Source organism: Falco rusticolus, chromosome 11, assembly GCF_015220075.1.
Source record: "Falco rusticolus isolate bFalRus1 chromosome 11, bFalRus1.pri, whole genome shotgun sequence".
Classification (NCBI taxonomy): domain Eukaryota; kingdom Metazoa; phylum Chordata; class Aves; order Falconiformes; family Falconidae; genus Falco; species Falco rusticolus.
Genome location: NC_051197.1, coordinates 26697746 through 26714626, shown reverse-complemented (window position 1 = coordinate 26714626; position 16881 = coordinate 26697746). Strand labels below are relative to the sequence as shown.

At 38.7% G+C, this 16881-nt stretch overlaps 1 protein-coding gene across 5 annotated transcripts in view; it reads left to right on the top strand.

Annotated features, from left to right (window-relative positions):
• Positions 1 to 16881, top strand: part of SUCO (SUN domain containing ossification factor) — a 40903-nt gene that overhangs the window by 5907 nt on the left and 18115 nt on the right. For all 5 annotated transcript variants that reach the window (XM_037403842.1, XM_037403840.1, XM_037403841.1 and 2 more), the window contains exons 2-10: positions 5932 to 6037; positions 8280 to 8381; positions 8827 to 8972; positions 12281 to 12421; positions 12602 to 12752; positions 14723 to 14843; positions 15071 to 15195; positions 15687 to 15754; positions 16443 to 16550. In XM_037403842.1, the coding sequence (XP_037259739.1) occupies positions 5932 to 6037; positions 8280 to 8381; positions 8827 to 8972; positions 12281 to 12421; positions 12602 to 12752; positions 14723 to 14843; positions 15071 to 15195; positions 15687 to 15754; positions 16443 to 16550 (1068 nt within the window). The remainder of the gene's footprint in view (positions 1 to 5931; positions 6038 to 8279; positions 8382 to 8826; positions 8973 to 12280; positions 12422 to 12601; positions 12753 to 14722; positions 14844 to 15070; positions 15196 to 15686; positions 15755 to 16442; positions 16551 to 16881) is intronic.

Here is a 16881-nt window from a genome sequence, read left to right as displayed (position 1 = left end):
GTATCTGGTTATTCAAGAAGGAAGAGATATGTATTGCAGTGTGCATCTAATAGAAGCTATTGTCTACTATGGGCAGTGGATCGAAGCAGTATACAGTTACGTGCTGCAAAGGTGGCTGTTATCTCAGCAGCCTCTCCTGGGAAAGGATGAGAGTAATATTGATAGCACTGTAAGGAAGGAATGAGGAGGTTTTCCGCTGTTAACTCCTCGTCCTTGGTTTCTGTTGTTTAACTTGGAACAATAGCGGACAGTCACAAACAAATGGTATGTTCTCCCTCTGTCTTCTCAGATCTTTTTATCTGAATATATTCCAGCCCAATGCTGGCTTTCTGGTCCTTGGAAGTTACTGGCATTGTGTCCACAATCCCAAGATCACATCAGGGGGTGCAGAGAAATGTGTGGCTGAAGGTGGGATGCAGGACTACCCCCTTCAGGCAGTAAATCAGTTCAATCTGGAAGTATATGGTGCAACTGTAACCTTCTTTTGCAGTCTTTGCATGCTAATGCATTTAAAATGCTGAAAGCCGTGTTTTTAAACTGCTGATTGGAATCTCGCTGTCTGAAGCTATAAAGTTCAGTATTGTCAAAAGTATCTTTGTGTTGAATAAATTAAGTAACTGGCTTTTTTGTGTCGCATTTCAGTTTGACAGTTTGGAGAGCACATTCTTTGCAAAGAGTGGGCAAGATTAAAAACCTAAATTGATTGTGAGATACAATGGATTGGTAAAGAATTTGCAAAAAAGCTCGATTTTTTTTTTGTTTGTTTGTTTTGGGGTTTGTTTTTTTTAGTGCATGAATAAAGTTAGTGGGTAGTGGAAGGAAATGAGATGGTATCAGTACCTTGCTGGCAGCATCCTTACTTAGTCTAGATCTGTAGATCTAGTTTTCAGCTTTTTTATTCCTTGAAGAGCCATCATAACTTTTAAAATTATCTTAGTAATGCATGCTGCTGTTCTGTGGTAATAAATGGCTTCTAAATGAATGGTGTGGGTTTTGTTGTTGTTTGTTGTTAGTATTCTGGCCAGCGTTAGGGAAGATTAATAGTTCTTCATGGCATTTATCAACGCTTATTTCCACTTTGTATACAGAAGTAAGTGTTGTGTCTGGGGAGACTGTGCTGAAGCAGTCGGTGCCTTGCAAATAGCTTTCTGCCTCTGATGGGGTGAAATAATGTCACAGTCCTAAAAGCCCTGTCTTCATTTTCTGAGAGGTTTATTTTGTTCTGCAGGCCCTTTTAAATGCAAGTTCCTCTTGTTGAGCTGAGAAAAAGATTGATTCCATTAAGTCACTGGGGAGAGGGTTCCCTCCTTTTGCTGTTTTTTCTGCATTGCCTGTGGCTGGAAGGCAGATCACTGCTGACTCCAGAGTTCGGATGCAGATCTGCTGAGCTACTGGTTCTCATAGAGCCTTGTTCTCTCTGACAGGCTAGCGACAGCAGTTGCAGACCTGTAGGACGTGTTCAAAGCAAAAAGGTATTTTCCTGCCTTCCTCCTTTTGACGCAGCTTATCTCATTTTTTACCTGATTAATCCAAACCAAGGTGCCTCTGCCCCGTTCACAGGCCTGCTCTGCCAGCTCTCCGCCCCTAGGTCCAAAACCCGCCGTCCTTCTCTTGCACAGGCCTATTCTGAGCTGATCCTGTGCATGTTTTCGGTAGTGAAGTGTCACATGGCGGGGATGTGATGTGTCCTTTCTCCCCCTTAGCTGCTGGGCTTTGGTGCATCTGCACCTGTCGGTAATACAACCCATAACAACCCTCGGAGATGTGCAGGAAATGTCAGGGATGGCCTTGGAGAGGCTGTTCCCGCTGCGCTTGGGGGCGGCTCGGTCATCGGTATGCTGGTCACAGCTTCCTTTGATTTTTCTTTTTGCTTAAAATTGCTGTCTCACAGGTATCAACTGTAAACTGCTTTGAACTGCTTCACTCTCCAGTGTCCAAAAGTAGGTCTTGTTTGGGAAGAATTTAAAAAAACTCTTGAGTCATTTAGAGGACAGATATGTTTGAACTGAATCTTGTGTGAGTGTTAATTTTTTTCATATGAAGACTTTGGGAAGGAAACCTTAGGCTGTTTTTCTCTGGGCAGATCAAATTGTGGGAAAACTGCTCTTCAGATGTTGCTAATTTGGATTTATTTTTTTTTTGGTCAGCTGTAACTGTATGAATAATTTTTCTTACCAGTTGTTTACTACTTACTTGATTTTTATGCTTGTCAAAAGTTATCAATACTTTCCTATCTCTGATACTCTTCTGCAGCCTCCTTCACAATTACTTACCAAATTAGAACTGGACACCCTTTCACATGAAACCTGCACTGCAGTTTCAAAACCACCTGCACTTTTGAATTACAGTGCGTTCCTTTTCAAAAGCCTAACCGCCATCAGTAGACCGTAGCCAATTTGTATAGCAATAAGTGTACTGCACCGTGCAGATAGGGGTGAGCAGGCTTTCTGCTTCAGTAGAGAACCACGGTATGTGCCTGCCCTGTGAAGAGTAAAGTTCTTCCCCCCAGCTTCTGTGTCTGGGCTTGCAGCTTTTGCTTTTGGGTTTGCGCACATCATGCTGAAAAATAGCTTTTCAATTACATTAATGATGACACTAAAAGACTCATGCCTAAGTTTCTTTGTTCTTTATGAGATTTAATAGCAGCTGCTATTTTGAGTCATACTTACCAGAAATGGAACTAACAAAAGCTTCCCTATCCATGTAAGTTGCTAACTGTTGGTTATGTGTTTGGAACAATCTCTTGAAGTCATTTCTACACTATTTTGTTACTTGAAGATACACTTTGTACCTGAGACAGTATATCTAGTGACTGATCTCCAGTATTATTTGGGCATTAGATCTGCTTGCTTCCAAGTCACCGTTCAAATGCTTCTCTTCAGTCACGAGAAAGGGAAGGATATATTGGCATAGACAGATGCAGAAGCTGCTGGGCTTTCACTGGACATACTGTGCAAGTTTATTAAACTCAAGGATTCCGTTTGCTGTAAACTAACACTTAAGTTTTCATGTTTGTTCTCTTTCTGAATATAGAGAACTGCTTAACAGACGTGCTAAGCAATTTGGCAATTTTTTTTTTATTGTGGGCTACATCTGTTACCAGCCTGTGGCTGAAGATGCCTGTTGACTGCATATGTAGAATGCTGAAAGAAGAGTAGCAGTGGTCCTGATAAGGTGACTAATTGACTTCTCATAGAATGGCTGGTCTCATGTGGCCTTGCGTTCTGTGGATTTGTGTTCTTAATGCTCTGTCAGTGCTCGATGGTAGCAGTTGAATGGTACACCCTTCCTGCTGCATCCTCTGTTGCAGTAGAGCTCAGGTTTTCCTGTGGGTGCGTGCATGCATGCATATACAAAATGAGTTTTCAGTCCCCTCCCATGCTTAGAGGGCTCTTGGAAGACTTGAGGCATCATGTTTGAGTTGGGGAGTGGACTGAGAAGAATTACTGAAAATAAGCAAATTGGGTATTGGACAGATTGTCAGAATAGCTTAAATATATGAGCTGTCAAACTGCATTCTTCTAAAAGCTGTGTTCATGCTCTAATAAAGCATGAATTGTTGTGTTAAAAGTATCAATATATTAAGGCAAGGAATGTATGCCTTTTGTGTTAAGTGCTTTTCATGACTGCAAGTGCTAAAGTAGGTACTAAAGTGGTTGTGAGAAATATACCCTGTGTTTTAAAATGTTGATTCATAGCCAATGATATCTTTCCTTTTCATCATTAAGGGACTTAATGTTGCTCTGTACAGTTCACTGAAGGTCCCCCCTTAGTGTAAGCAAGATAGGAAATAACATATTTGTGTGCATGTGTAATAAGGGGTGGAATGGGCTACAATATGTTCTATACAATTTCTGATCTGTCTCCTATTTTTATGAACAATCAGGGAGTAGTCATAGCTGGAAGGAGAGACCAGAGGTACTGGAATTAAGAGCATGAGAAAATTTCTCCATGAAATGACTGCAACAACTTTTCATAAAAAAAATTACTCAAAGTATTTGCATAAGTATTTTTCCAAGTGAGAGCTAGGAAGTAAGGCCATACGTCTGGTAACACTTCATTCAGTCTCTGAAGTGTATGTCCTGTGCTTAGGATAAGACAGAGGTTTGATGGAAAACTTAATACAAACAAGTAACTACGTGATGGGATGGGAATTGAAGATGTGTGGGAACGCATACACCTCATTTTCTACTTAACTGAGACATGTGACTTTGTAGCTGCTGCAGTAAGTGGTTATAAATGTCTTTATACCCTTATATTCAGTGCTTTGGTTTCCAGTAACTGCAGCAGTTGCTGCCTGGCTTGAGAGCTTCCATTCAGTTCAGAGGAAGGCTGTTGCCTCAAAGGTGGGGAATTTTGCTGAGGTGCAGCAGGGCTGAGACAGACCTGGGACACCTTATTTGCCCGTCTCCAGAAAGGCATGTCAGAACCCCTGAGTTCCTTGTCCACCATCTTCTGCTCTTCTGGTGGTCACAGACCTGGATTTAGGGTGGCTAGTGCCTTGCCACCACTCCCCACTGATGTGGGTGGAGGAGCAGCAATAGGTTTGTATCTCTGCAACAGCCCAGTTTTGTGTTTTGCCTGCAACCTGGAGAAGTAGTGCTCCCTGTGTGTGTATGTGTATATATGCATGAAACTTTAAAATATAATACTTGGCTGTGATCGATTGTGGCATGGGTTCCTCCTCAGTGGGGGAATCTGTGTTGCATATACTTTCCAATAAAGGTGATCTTCAAATTTTTAAGATGAGTGGTAGTTCAGATTCTAAACACTGTTATGATCCCAGTTGCATAAGTGAATCCTGATCTAGTGATGTTCTTACTGGTATGACTGACCGTTAAGGCTGTATTTTAGTTTTCAAAACTTATGTCAGAAGGTTGCTGTATCCAGATTTCCTGCGTGCTTGAAGGTCTGCTGTAGATCTGTCTCCTGGAGGAGGAGGAGGCAGCCCTTTCTTCAGGGTGCGCAGTGACGTTTGTGTGAATTCACACAGGGCTGTACCGATCACCTGGCTGTCGTGGGAGCAGTAGCTCCTGGAAAGGCATTCGGCTTTAAAGCGGTACATGTCTCTGTTCGAGAATTGTTGAAAACTCCACTAAAAGCTCAATTTGCCCAGCATTTTCCTGGGCTTACTCAAAGACTGCATGAAGACCTTTGCTGGCCGTTGGCCCTCCAGCCTAATGCTTTGCTCTGCGGGTGTTGCCTAGGATGTGACACGGCCATGCACTTGGTGCAACCACTTTTGTGACTAAAGATGCTGGTCTGGTGCAAGTGCTTGTATAGATGCTGGCTGCTTTTCTATGGAAATAAATCCATTTCTACCAAGAAGCAAAACTGTTCTGAACTGAAAGTACAAAACAAATCTCTATGGAGGTTGTATCTAAAGCCAGCACCTGGTTTGCCATTTGTCTCTGTTTTCATTGGCTTTTGCATGGGCCTTTTGTTTAATATACTTTCTGTAATTCTCTTAAATGTGCTTGATGATGCTCTGTGTGATCTGTATCAGGGAAATAAGCAGCTTTATTTTTTGAATCTGTGGCTTTAGTTTTTGCTTAGTAATAATCATTGTTAAGATATCCTGTTACTATATGACAAAAGGTATAGTTAATTCAAATACTTCCTAACCAGCAGCAACTTCACCAATTTGTCAGCTTCTGCTTTGTGACATGGTGTCATGCAATAACTGTTTTGCTGATACTTTTGTCTTCCGGAAGTAGTAAATGTGTCATGTGTTTTGTGTTACTAATTTCTTAAAGTTAAGTCCTCCAATGGTTTTGATAGACTAGTATCTATGAACTGTATATGTGTATTTTTTATTGACATCTCTTGGGAACAGCTGAAAAAAGGTTGAGGGGGACAGTGCTGAGGGAATTTTAAAATATCATTTCTTCGGTTTTTAAATCAAGACTTTGACTTTTTTTTTTTTAATAGGCTTCCTGTTTGGCATGTCTTTTGTAAAGACAGTCTTTCATCGGCAGTGCAATATGCTTCAGGTGATGCTTGTGCCCTGGCAAATGATGAAAATGTCCAGGAAAAGGTATGCTGAATAAATCATGTTAATTAACTACTCAGTCTGGCTTGACATTAAATAAAAAAAAGTACCTGATTCATGCACTTTGATTCATGGGGTCGTCTTGGCCAGATTGTTTAATGTGCCCAGTTGTTTTGTGAAATGTGATGTTATCTTCCCAAATTTTTGTTTTCCTTTACTGTCAAGTTTGTTGCAGTTATACAGAAATACGGCTGGACAGTTTGTGTGTGTGTGTGAGGGGACAATTAGTAAAGCTAGTAATGGTGACCCAGTTTTTTCTTTATTTGGGTGCCAGATGTTAGAAGAAGTGGTCATCAGGGATTGTGTGTGGCTCTGTGGGGACCATGGTAAGAGGTGCTGGCCTCAGGAAGTCTAGGCCATGCTATGCCAGTTGCATCTGTGTTGTGTTTAAAACCCCAGTGCACCAGTGATTTTTATCCTAAATAGAAGACCTAAGATTGTTTTATTAAGTCAGTATTTATCACTTTGTTTTCCTCCTGTTTAATAAAAACTAATTAAGTGAAAATACATATGTGAAATGCTAATAAGTCTCTATCCCTTATTTACATTACTCAGCACTTTGGATTAAATTGAGTGTAAACATTCCACCCTGATAAATGAAATTACCATGACTTGTAATGAGTTAATTTACACAAGTAAAGAATCAGTCCTATGATAAGCATGGGCATTATTGATATTATTGGTCTTCCCATTTCCTCCACCAATCAGTAGTAGTGCTAATCATGGCCCTCATTCCAGGAAGTTTTTTTCTATGTCACATCAAACCTGCAAAATGTGTGTTGAACATTGTAGTTGACTTGTGTGGAGAGCTAACTGACCAGAAAAAATATTTTTAAAATATTGTAGGTTTCTTAAGCATTTCAGTGTTTAGGCTAGCTGATTTTTTTATGCCAGCTTGTACAACCAAGTAGCATTCAGTCCTATTCTTCTAGCTGCCTGAAAAAAGTCCTGCTCGAGTTTAATGGCTGATGTAATAAAACTGGAAAGATCAAGTAAGCTTTGAGACTGGGAAGCCACTGGTGTATGTTTTCCTACTTTTTTTGCAACATTCTTCCCTTCATTCTGTTAACATGGTTGCATTGTTAAGCAGATCTCTGAACTTAAACCCAAAGATTTGAAAGCTCATGCATTATACTGTACTACTTACTCATTAAAGAAAAATCTCTTGGGTGTATGAGAAATCTTAAGCATGTGTCTGGTACTTCTAAGTAGGCTGCTGGAGCTGTCCTACCCAAAAAGAGCAGTCTTGCAGCCCTTGATCAGTTTTCCTTACATCAGTTGTCCCTTCAAGGCATTGATGCTGTTTAATCTTAGGGACTAAGATATGAGCTAATAATATTTGGGGAGAAATGTTTCTGTGAGGTTGCCAGCTCAGATTTGTAGTTCCTGCTCTTCCAGTGTATGCCCCTCTCAAATTAATATGATCATATAATTTTGTATGGCTTAGCAGCCCATTTTAGATCCGAACACTAGCACTTCTAGTGTTTGACCACAGGATTTTAGGTAACCCTTATAAAGTGAGGTGTGTGTAAATTTCTACCAGATTTCTTGCTGTATTTTAAAGTATTGCTCAAAAATAACTCGCACGTGTTGTAACTAAAAAAAAAAAAATATATTTGAGGAGCAAGTAAATTCTTGTTAGTTCTACATCAGGTGGTTTAAAAGGTTTTTTTGTTGTGGTTTTTTTTTTCTCAAGTGTATATTCTTTTTTACTTTGTGAATTCACTGCACTTGATTGTCAATCTTTAGTTGTAAAAGAAAAGGTTGCTTTAAAAGGTTACAGAAGACTGGTTCTGCTGATAAGACTGCTGTAACTGAAATGTGCCAAGTGTTATTTTTTAATGGTGGTCTGTTGCAAAATCATATTAGGATTTCTTTTTTTCCCTTCCTACTTAGGGCAGGAAGGAGATGGGGAGGATTTGTCAACCTAGAGCTTCATAGCAGATTGATTATCTTTCCTAGCACACAAACAGAATGATTTAAGACAATGCTAGAATGGTCTTTCCTGTGAAGATTTAACTGAATTGTTTTAACTTGCTGTAGTCATTATACAGATGAGATTTTACATGTACAGGGGCAGTGGCTCAGAAGATTCATGTAGCTTAACTTATTGATATTTTAGTGGTTTTAAAGGTAGTATTATTCAGTCTGTACCAAAGGTAACTCCTCTTATGGAATAGGTCTGTGTTACAGCATACTTACTGTTGTTTTACCTTTAATATACTAGGGGGAAGAGGCTGGTCCCAGACTGGAGTCTGAGCATGCAGACTCAAGTATGCGGAGTTACTCTACAGAAGAGCTACTTGATGACTTTACAAAGTCTGACCAGGCGAGACATTTTTATTTCATTCATTGTCTCCGTACATTCTTCAAATGCTTCTTGGATTTTGGACTTTTTCATTTTGGTTATCGAAAGCTCATAGTAACAATCTATTGTGTTTTGCTTGCACGCACAGTTGCTGTCAGACTCATGTTTCCAATGAAGGAGAAAATGTGTGACCAAACAGATCTTGCATTTCCCATGTGCATAAGTAAGAATAATTAAATATTTGTAGGTACTAACTAATATTTCCAAGACAAATTAAAATTAGATGTTATAGGTATGAAGTATCTCTTTTATAAAATAAAACACCTTCTCATTGAGAAGATTTATTCCTTAACTGTCTTGCTGTCTGGTTTTCAGGTTCATTGATGACAGAAATTGGATCTACTGAACTGTTAAAACTCCCTACTAGATGGTGTAGTTTTGAAAAATGTTTGTGCTGTTTTCACAGACTGCAGAAATGGGTGAAGCAAGCCAGCCTGATGTTGAGACTCCACCTTCAGTAGACTTAAATGAAGCTTCGTCTAGCATAGTTGCAAGCACTGAAAACATTTCCAGTTCACCTACCTCAGAGATACCTCCAGTCTCGCAGCCCCAGTAAGTCTTTTTTTAACTTTATTAATTTTTTATTTATTTTATTGTCTTGGACTTTGAGAGAATATCACTTTCTCTGTTGTTAGAAGGGTTACCTCTTTAGGTTTGGTAGGAGTAAGGCTAGACTGCTGCACGTGGTTCTTTTGCTGTACTTTGGTTTATCGTGTCAGTGCTAATGGAGTAAATGCCATCATTTACTTAGTCTAGTGGATTAAGAGTTGTGTACTTGCGTGAAGTGTCATCCTATTGACATTAGTTTCTAAGCTGCTGTTTTGGCTGGAAAAAAATACCCGATATCTTTTATGTGCTGGGTAATCTATACTATAAAAGCGCTCAGGTCTTCACCGTGAGGCATTCTGCCCTTCAGAAATGTGCTTTCACATCTATGACGACAAGCCCCAAGGCTGCTTCGGCATCGGTCTCAGCTTTTGGTTAAAAAAGAACTTGGCAGAATTTTATTCTAGGACTTAAAACAGCGCGGTCCTAAATAAGTTCCGATATTAAGAGACTTCTGAGGAAATAGCATGTTTTAGTATAAATGTAACTAAGACCGTTTGCTTTTCTAGTACTTAGTGTATTGCAGAGCTACCTCTGCTGCAGGCAGTCTTCAAGAGTTGATGAGCTTTTGTTTCCCTTCTGTTGTGGAAGGCCATGCTATCAAATGTGAAATGTAGCCTGGATATTCATATGTGTATTCTTATACTTTCACTAAATTCTCGTGGGCTTTTTAATGTATGCTAAAGGGAATATATTATTCTGATTATCTGCTGATAAAGATTTAATATTTTGGTAGATAAAAATTCAGCACATGAAAAATGAAGTAGACTGCTCTTTTGATGTTCAGGTTTTTTAAGAGTCCAGTTTTTCCTGTGTAGCAAATTTAGTCTCTTTACCCTAGAAAAGGTCAGGAAATCTTGTCTGCTGACTGATACTGCCTAGTCTGCTAGGGCTAATGCTTAATAAGTAAGTTTAATTGCAAGTCTTCAAAAATCAAGCTTCCCAAATACGCAGTTTTTATAAAGCAAAGCTGGAATGTAATTTTGCTGTGTTTCTTTTTATAGCTTTTGTTGACTACTGTACAGACTCATTTGTGTAACGTGTTATAAGTCCTACTGTTGTCAGGTCTAAGGAGGAGATTCAGGTTGTTTTCTTTTGAACATTCAGCTCGGTATCTTGTAACTGTTGAAAACAGTCTTGCTGTCATGGTTGGGGAATACTAGAACAATGAACTCTGAAGTCTCAAACTGTGAAACAAATAACAATGGAAATTTTGTTTTGGAGCATCTGCTGTATTAGTTAATGGTTGGTAAAGTGTTCTGACACTAGTACCGTTTACAAGAAAAAAGTGTAGAATTGGTATAGGAGGAGAGATGCATGTTTATACATGATTTCAAACTTCAGTTCAGCTTTACATGGTAATAGGTGGTCTCTTTTTGTACAGATTAATATCCAAAAGAGCTGCAGTCCAACTCCATACTTAAACAAGATCTTTGAAAAGACTCAGTTGCATTTTTTTATCCTTAATCAGCATTTTTCCTGTTTTAGGTACTGATTCCCATCCATGTAACAAAGTCCAGCTCCCTTAGGTGTTACCAGTCTGCTATCCCAGCAGGACCTCCTAGTCAAAATATTCTGGAAGTAATTTTATTCCAAACTATTTTTACTTTGTAATGATTCATTATTTTTTTTAGGATAGCACTGATTGTAGCTTTTCTATCCAGACCTAATCTGGGGAAAACATCTTAAAAAATAATCTGAGCTTCTCTTCTGGCTGCAAGTAAAGACAGCTGCTATGCAAAGTAAGCTTGGTAATGCACTTTAAAAATTAAGGCAAAGCTACTAACAAATGAAAGTACCCAAAGGAGAGGGAGCATTACATCTTTTAGCCTTGTGCTACTCCCCTTCTGCCAAAATTAGTTACTTGATGCCATTCAGGTACACCCTGACGTCAGGGTATTTTTAGGTTCATACTTGTCCCCTATTTTATTCAGTTGACAATTATTCATACTGTCATCTATCCAGTGAGATCAAGAAAATGTGAAGCTTAAGTGTACTGCTGAACCTGTGTTACATGCAGAGCTGTACTGTGTGCATCTCAGATGTGTGACTTCTGGGGCATTTGGAGAAACTGCTCCCTGTTTGTAGCTAATAATAAATTCTTGTATTCGTAGTGTTTGTTAGATTTTGCTACATAGCAAAAGGTCTTGAATGCCTACGAGTGTTTTGTTTTATACTGTGGGAACTTTATCATATGAAAGGTAATGAAATTGGCTCCCTGGATTTGTTGCAGCTGCTTCTGTTGATAATTGTAGCAGTCGGAGAAGCAGAAAAGATCCCCTTTTAAGTTGCTGATGTACTGTTTGTGTTTTGGCAGCTCTGTATCATGATACTGGATTAACCTAGTTTGCTGCTGACAGTGAGGAAAGCTTACGTTGAAATTTGGGAGGCAGAATAAAGCTTTTAGTCAGATCTGCTTTATAACCTTCTAGATGAATGTGAAAGTCATCGTTGTACTGGAGAGGACAGTCACAGAAGTTATAAACTAAAGTTATTATTATCTGTCCATTTTCTCCTCCCCACCCATGTTGTTGTTCTGAAAGAACATGTAGGGAGGCTTTCTTTTCAGTTTTTGCCTTAGAATTTGTCTGATGTGGTGTGTTCAGCCTTTCTGGGAGAGACCAAGTAAAGCAATAGGCAGATTAGCTAGTTTGGGCTGTTGATGTAGCTTGGATAATGGTCTACTGTTACTACATTTTCATTACACTGATTTTTTTATTTTTTTTTGCTAATCTAGTGAAAGGGAAGTCTGGTCGGCTGTACTGTATATCATTATGCCACCCCTTTTCTCCTCTAGTTTTAGCCAAGTTCTGTTCTGACTGCTGCTTGTTGACTTGGGAACATTAGGAGCTCTTAGTGATGGAACTCGGTCTAGTGTTTGATTCCTTTGTTGAAAGGGAAAAGAAAATTGCTGGCAGTCAGGTTGAAGCTGTTCAGAGTTTGTAGTGATGACGGGGGGAAAAAATTATCCATTGCAGTGTTTGGTAAGATGTTAGATGAGAATTGTAGGAGATGAGAAGGTAGCTTTGAGTTCTTTTGCTGGCACAGACAGGCTGGAGAAGGAAATCCTATTCTTGCACGGGTACAGCTGAGAATGCAATTCCATAGGTAAAGCATACTTCATTCCTCTTAATTATTTCTGCAAGACGGTTGCTCTTTGAAAACTTAGAAATATCTTTAGTTTTGTGGCTGGTTATCAGGGCTGCTTGTATTATCAGAAGGGTAAAAAAAGCGTGTTATTTCTTTCCCTTCAGTGCAATAGAAAATTCCCGTGCTGATACTCCTGTAGTCAGCTCTAGTGAAGCTGAGCAGTCAGAACCTGACTGTGATATTGGTGGGACACTTGAGGCTGACCCTCAGAGTGAGCCTTCCTCTTTTGTCAGTCCACCAGAGAGGTGAGTATTGAAGCAGGTTGTGAGTCTGAATAATTTAAAAGCAATTGTTCTTTTCTGTCCTGGCCTTGCAACAAACATTTGTGTGTGCTTGCTTATCTATGTGTTTGTGTGTGTGTTTAATATTGCATATGGCTGAGCATGTGATCATTTTATAGGTCCTAATACTCTTTTAACTTTCAGCCTTGCAGGTCAACATATAGAAAACATATCATCTTCACATGGCAAGGGAAAGAAGACAAAATCTGAGTTTGAGTCAAAGGTTTCAGCAGCTGAAAAGGGGGCAGATGAGCAAAAATCTGCTCTGAATGCCTCAGAGAACTTAAAAAGAGAGGTAAGCAGTGCTGATGTCCACTCAGTACCCCCAGGAGCCTCGTGCCACCTGTTAGGTTATCACCATTATTAAAGATGAATGATGCCAACTCTTTTCTGATTGCCGCTGTATAAATGCACAGCCTTCACATCTTGAGCATTGTGTGGTTCTGATACTGCCATCTCAACAAGGGTGTAATAAATGGGGGGAAAAAGGGCAGCAAGGTCGATCCATTGGCACAGAACAGTGTTTCTGAGCTAAGTTTCTTTAATTACAAGACTTGGGGAAACAGACTAAAACTATCTGGAGCAGAATCCAGCAGAAATGTTCTTCATGCAACAGTTGGTTAAGCTGGGACTTCTGCAGGATGCTGTGGATGCTGGAGGAGTTGCTCGGTCCAGGTAAACTTGTAGAAGAGAAGTCTGAGGGTTGAATCTTGACTGAGTCAGGAAGTTCCTGAGTAGCAAGCAGATGGCTAGAGGCAAGATGACAGTTTAAGGAAATACAAAATGGTGTGTGTTTATTCTTTCCCAGATATTTTATTTGGCCACTGTTGAAGTGGGATACTTGGCTAGGCAGGTCTTCTATACTTAGTTGTATGACTGTTTTTGTGCTTTTACCACGAGGCACACTTTCTGAAGCTTATGTTTTTTTAAATAGGTGAAAAATGACCAAGGGCATGACAAGGCAATTCCATTTTTTTTGCTCTTTTAGGATCACATTTACTTTCACTAACAATTTGGATAACTCTTTTTTTTTTTAAAAAAAAAAAAACAACCAGAGAAGTTTTTCTCAAGATTATTGAACAAAGTACAGCGTACCTTAAAATAATTACATGCAGTCAGGAGCAGTCTTTTAAAAAACTTGCTATAAACAAATGGATGTAATGGATGCTATAAACAATCATTAAAAAAATTAAAAAGCCAAGATTTTCTTTATTTAATGCTTTAAACACTGCAAATTAAATTATTATGGCATTGATCTGATGTCATAATTCAACAAGAGCTTGATTTGGCATTGCTTACTCAGTTTTTTTACTTCCCACTTCTGTCATAGCTCAAAGTGGATCTTCTGTCCTGAACTTTCTTGGGAGATTTTAATTTTTTTTAGGTCCTCTAATTTCTAAAAATATGTTGGGATATTTTTTTGTGTATGCCACATATACAGTTCTGTTGCAGTGTAGTGATGTGTAGATTTCTGTTGTTGCTTCTGTCCAGCTATGTGGGTTTGCCCCTTTTGAGGGCTTTCAGGTACAGAAGTCTATGTGAAATAATTCTTGCTTTAAGTGCAGAGAAAATGTCAACCTACAAAACAGTCATTGTGGAAGCTACCTGTAAAATGTTGTTTACTAAAATAACCTTTAGAGTTGAAACTTCTAGCAGAAGCTCTTCTCCCATCTGGTGGTGTGCTGGAAATGTGTTTGTACAAAGGAGAAATTAAGACTTGACATAGTATAGCATGTGGTTAACTGAAAAGGGTTGCTGCATTGTCAAGTAGGTCCAAAAACATTATTTCTTTGATCATTAAATAGGACATTTTAAAATAATACCTCACTCTGCTGTTTTGTGAGGTGTTCAGAGACTCCAGGGGACTCTGGAATTCCATCATGTTGGTCACAACATTTGTATTTGAAGCTTTCTGCTACAGGGGAAACCTTTTTTTCCATAGAGAGAGGAAAAGTAAAAATCATGAGGAAAAAGCAGACATTTTTATGAGACAGAATGCTTGTGTTTTACTTAAAATGTATTAGTTTAGCCACAAAAATTACCAGCATCACAGTGAAAGAATGTCTGATTCTGGGAAGAAATCGTCATGGTTTCTTTTCTGGCTTGTGAGTTTACCTTGGCGCTAAGCTGTTCCTTTTCAAATGATGTGTCTGCTATTGACTTGATGAGACCATACTTTGCTGCTTCTTTTTTTTAAGCACTGAAGTTCATCTTTTTCATCATTGGTACTGAAAAAGTCACAATTGGTGGCTCTTTCTTTTGTAGAAAGACTATAAGAAAACAGGAGAAATTGACCCTACATCAGTGATAACTCCAAAGGACCCTGGAGACATTCCAACATTTGATGAATGGAAGAAGAAAGTCATGGAGGTGGAGAAAGAAAAGAGTAAGTTCAGGATTCATTGGTTTGGTCTAAATACAGACCACTTTTATTTGTGTCAGATTTGATTAGTGAAACTGTCTCAATTTGGAACGCAGCCTGGAACTTCATTTTCCTACTAGAACTACATAATTAATAGCATTTATTATATAAAAGCAGTGAGCAGAAGAGTCCTGAAAGTGAAAATGCTGTCTGTGTGGTTTATTATAGTAACAATATTTTCTTCTACCTAGGTCAGTCAATGCACCCTTCTGCTGTTGGTGGGCAGCATTCCACAAAAAAAGTCCAGAAAAATAGAAATAACTATGCCTCTGTAGAGTGTGGTGCCAAAATTTTGGCAGCAAATCCAGAGGCAAAGGTAGGCATTTACTTATTATTAGGGTGTGTTATTTCAGTTTACTGTTATGCAAGAAGTAGTATGAAGTACACTTAAAGCTGAATACTGATTTCTGAAGTAATTTTTTATTTATATGCTTGGGTTTATTGTAATTTTTTGAATTGTAAAAATGGGACATAAATGATAATCTGTCCCTTTTTTACGAGGGATTGCTATAGAGAAGTTGATGTCTTTTTTTTTAAGTGAATTTGGAAGGGGGAGCAGAATCTACTCACTACAGAAACTGAACAACTGAACAAAGTTGGATTAAGCAGCTTGCTGTTGTACTTAATCTGTGATTGCCCCAAAGTAGTGTGGCGTACTGTCTCTTGTATATTATCTTGGTTGGAATGTTATGAAACTTGGTATTATTAGTCTGTGTAACTAATATTAAACTGATTTGGGGAGAAGCCCTTGGTGCTCTGTTAGTATCTACCATGCAATTTAAAATACTAATTCTCTTCTTTATCCAGAGCACTTCAGCAATTTTGATGGAAAACATGGACCTTTATATGCTAAATCCTTGCAGTACTAAAATCTGGTAGGTGACTGGGGCTTGTTTGTGTGACAGGAGTGTGGTTATAGTTTTCCATTGGAGTGGAATGGGACTGTCTGTATCCTGTAGGACTGACTTGACCTGTGTGTGTGTCAGGACCTTGGACAGATTGAGCAATAGATGCTTTATTATGTCTCCCATAGAATTCTGTCTCTGGTATTAAAAAATAAGATTAAGGGGATAATTTTATTCACTTTAGTATTTGTAGGTTTTGCATAATTATAGTCTTACAGAAGAGAAAGCACTGAGTGTTCAAGTAAAGATTTTGGTTTCTTTCCCCAGCTGTCAAGTAATCTATAATTGTCAAAGACATATATAATTGACGTAATAAAAATCAGAATTTACCATACGCTAACTGGTATTTCAGGTGTGGTTTAAATGAGGTTTGCTACCCTTGGTTTTCAGTTCTGCAACTTCTTGCATTTGAGTACAAGATGGATGAAGCTTTTGTAGCTGCAGGTAATATCTAGAGTTACTAAGCTAGGTATACAACTAAATATCATAGTGATTTTGAAAGGAGTAATAAATGATGCCTCCTTACTGTACAGTGTTTTTTGTAGTGTTTTTTTTATACCCAGTGAAGGATGCAGTAACAAGGTAAAGGACTGAGTACTTTAACTGCAGAAGGAAAAGTGCATTATATTTTTTTTAACATTTCCTTTTTTTCTTCAAGGTTTGTTATTGAGCTCTGTGAACCAGTCCAAGTAAAGCAGCTTGACATTGCAAACCATGAATTATTCTCTTCCACTCCAAAAGACTTTCTGGTGTCTATTAGTGACAGGTATGGTATCAAAACCCACCCTTCTGAATGAAAAATGAAATAATTATTAAAGGATGACTTCATAAAACACAGTCTGTGTATGTTTGTTGTTATGCAAAGTGTAATGCATTGTGAAATCACATGAATTTTCTTTGTGTGTGTATATTATCAGTTGCTAGCATATCTTTTCCATGTAAAGGGCAACTGTGAGGTCTTGGAATACCTGGCTTGAGTTCTTTCCATGCTTCCTGTATTGTTTTCTTTGCCACCTGAAAAATGAAAACGAAAGATTTTTGTTGGAAAGTAGCAGGGAGGCAACGGAAATCACACAGTAGCGAGGTAGTGGATGGCA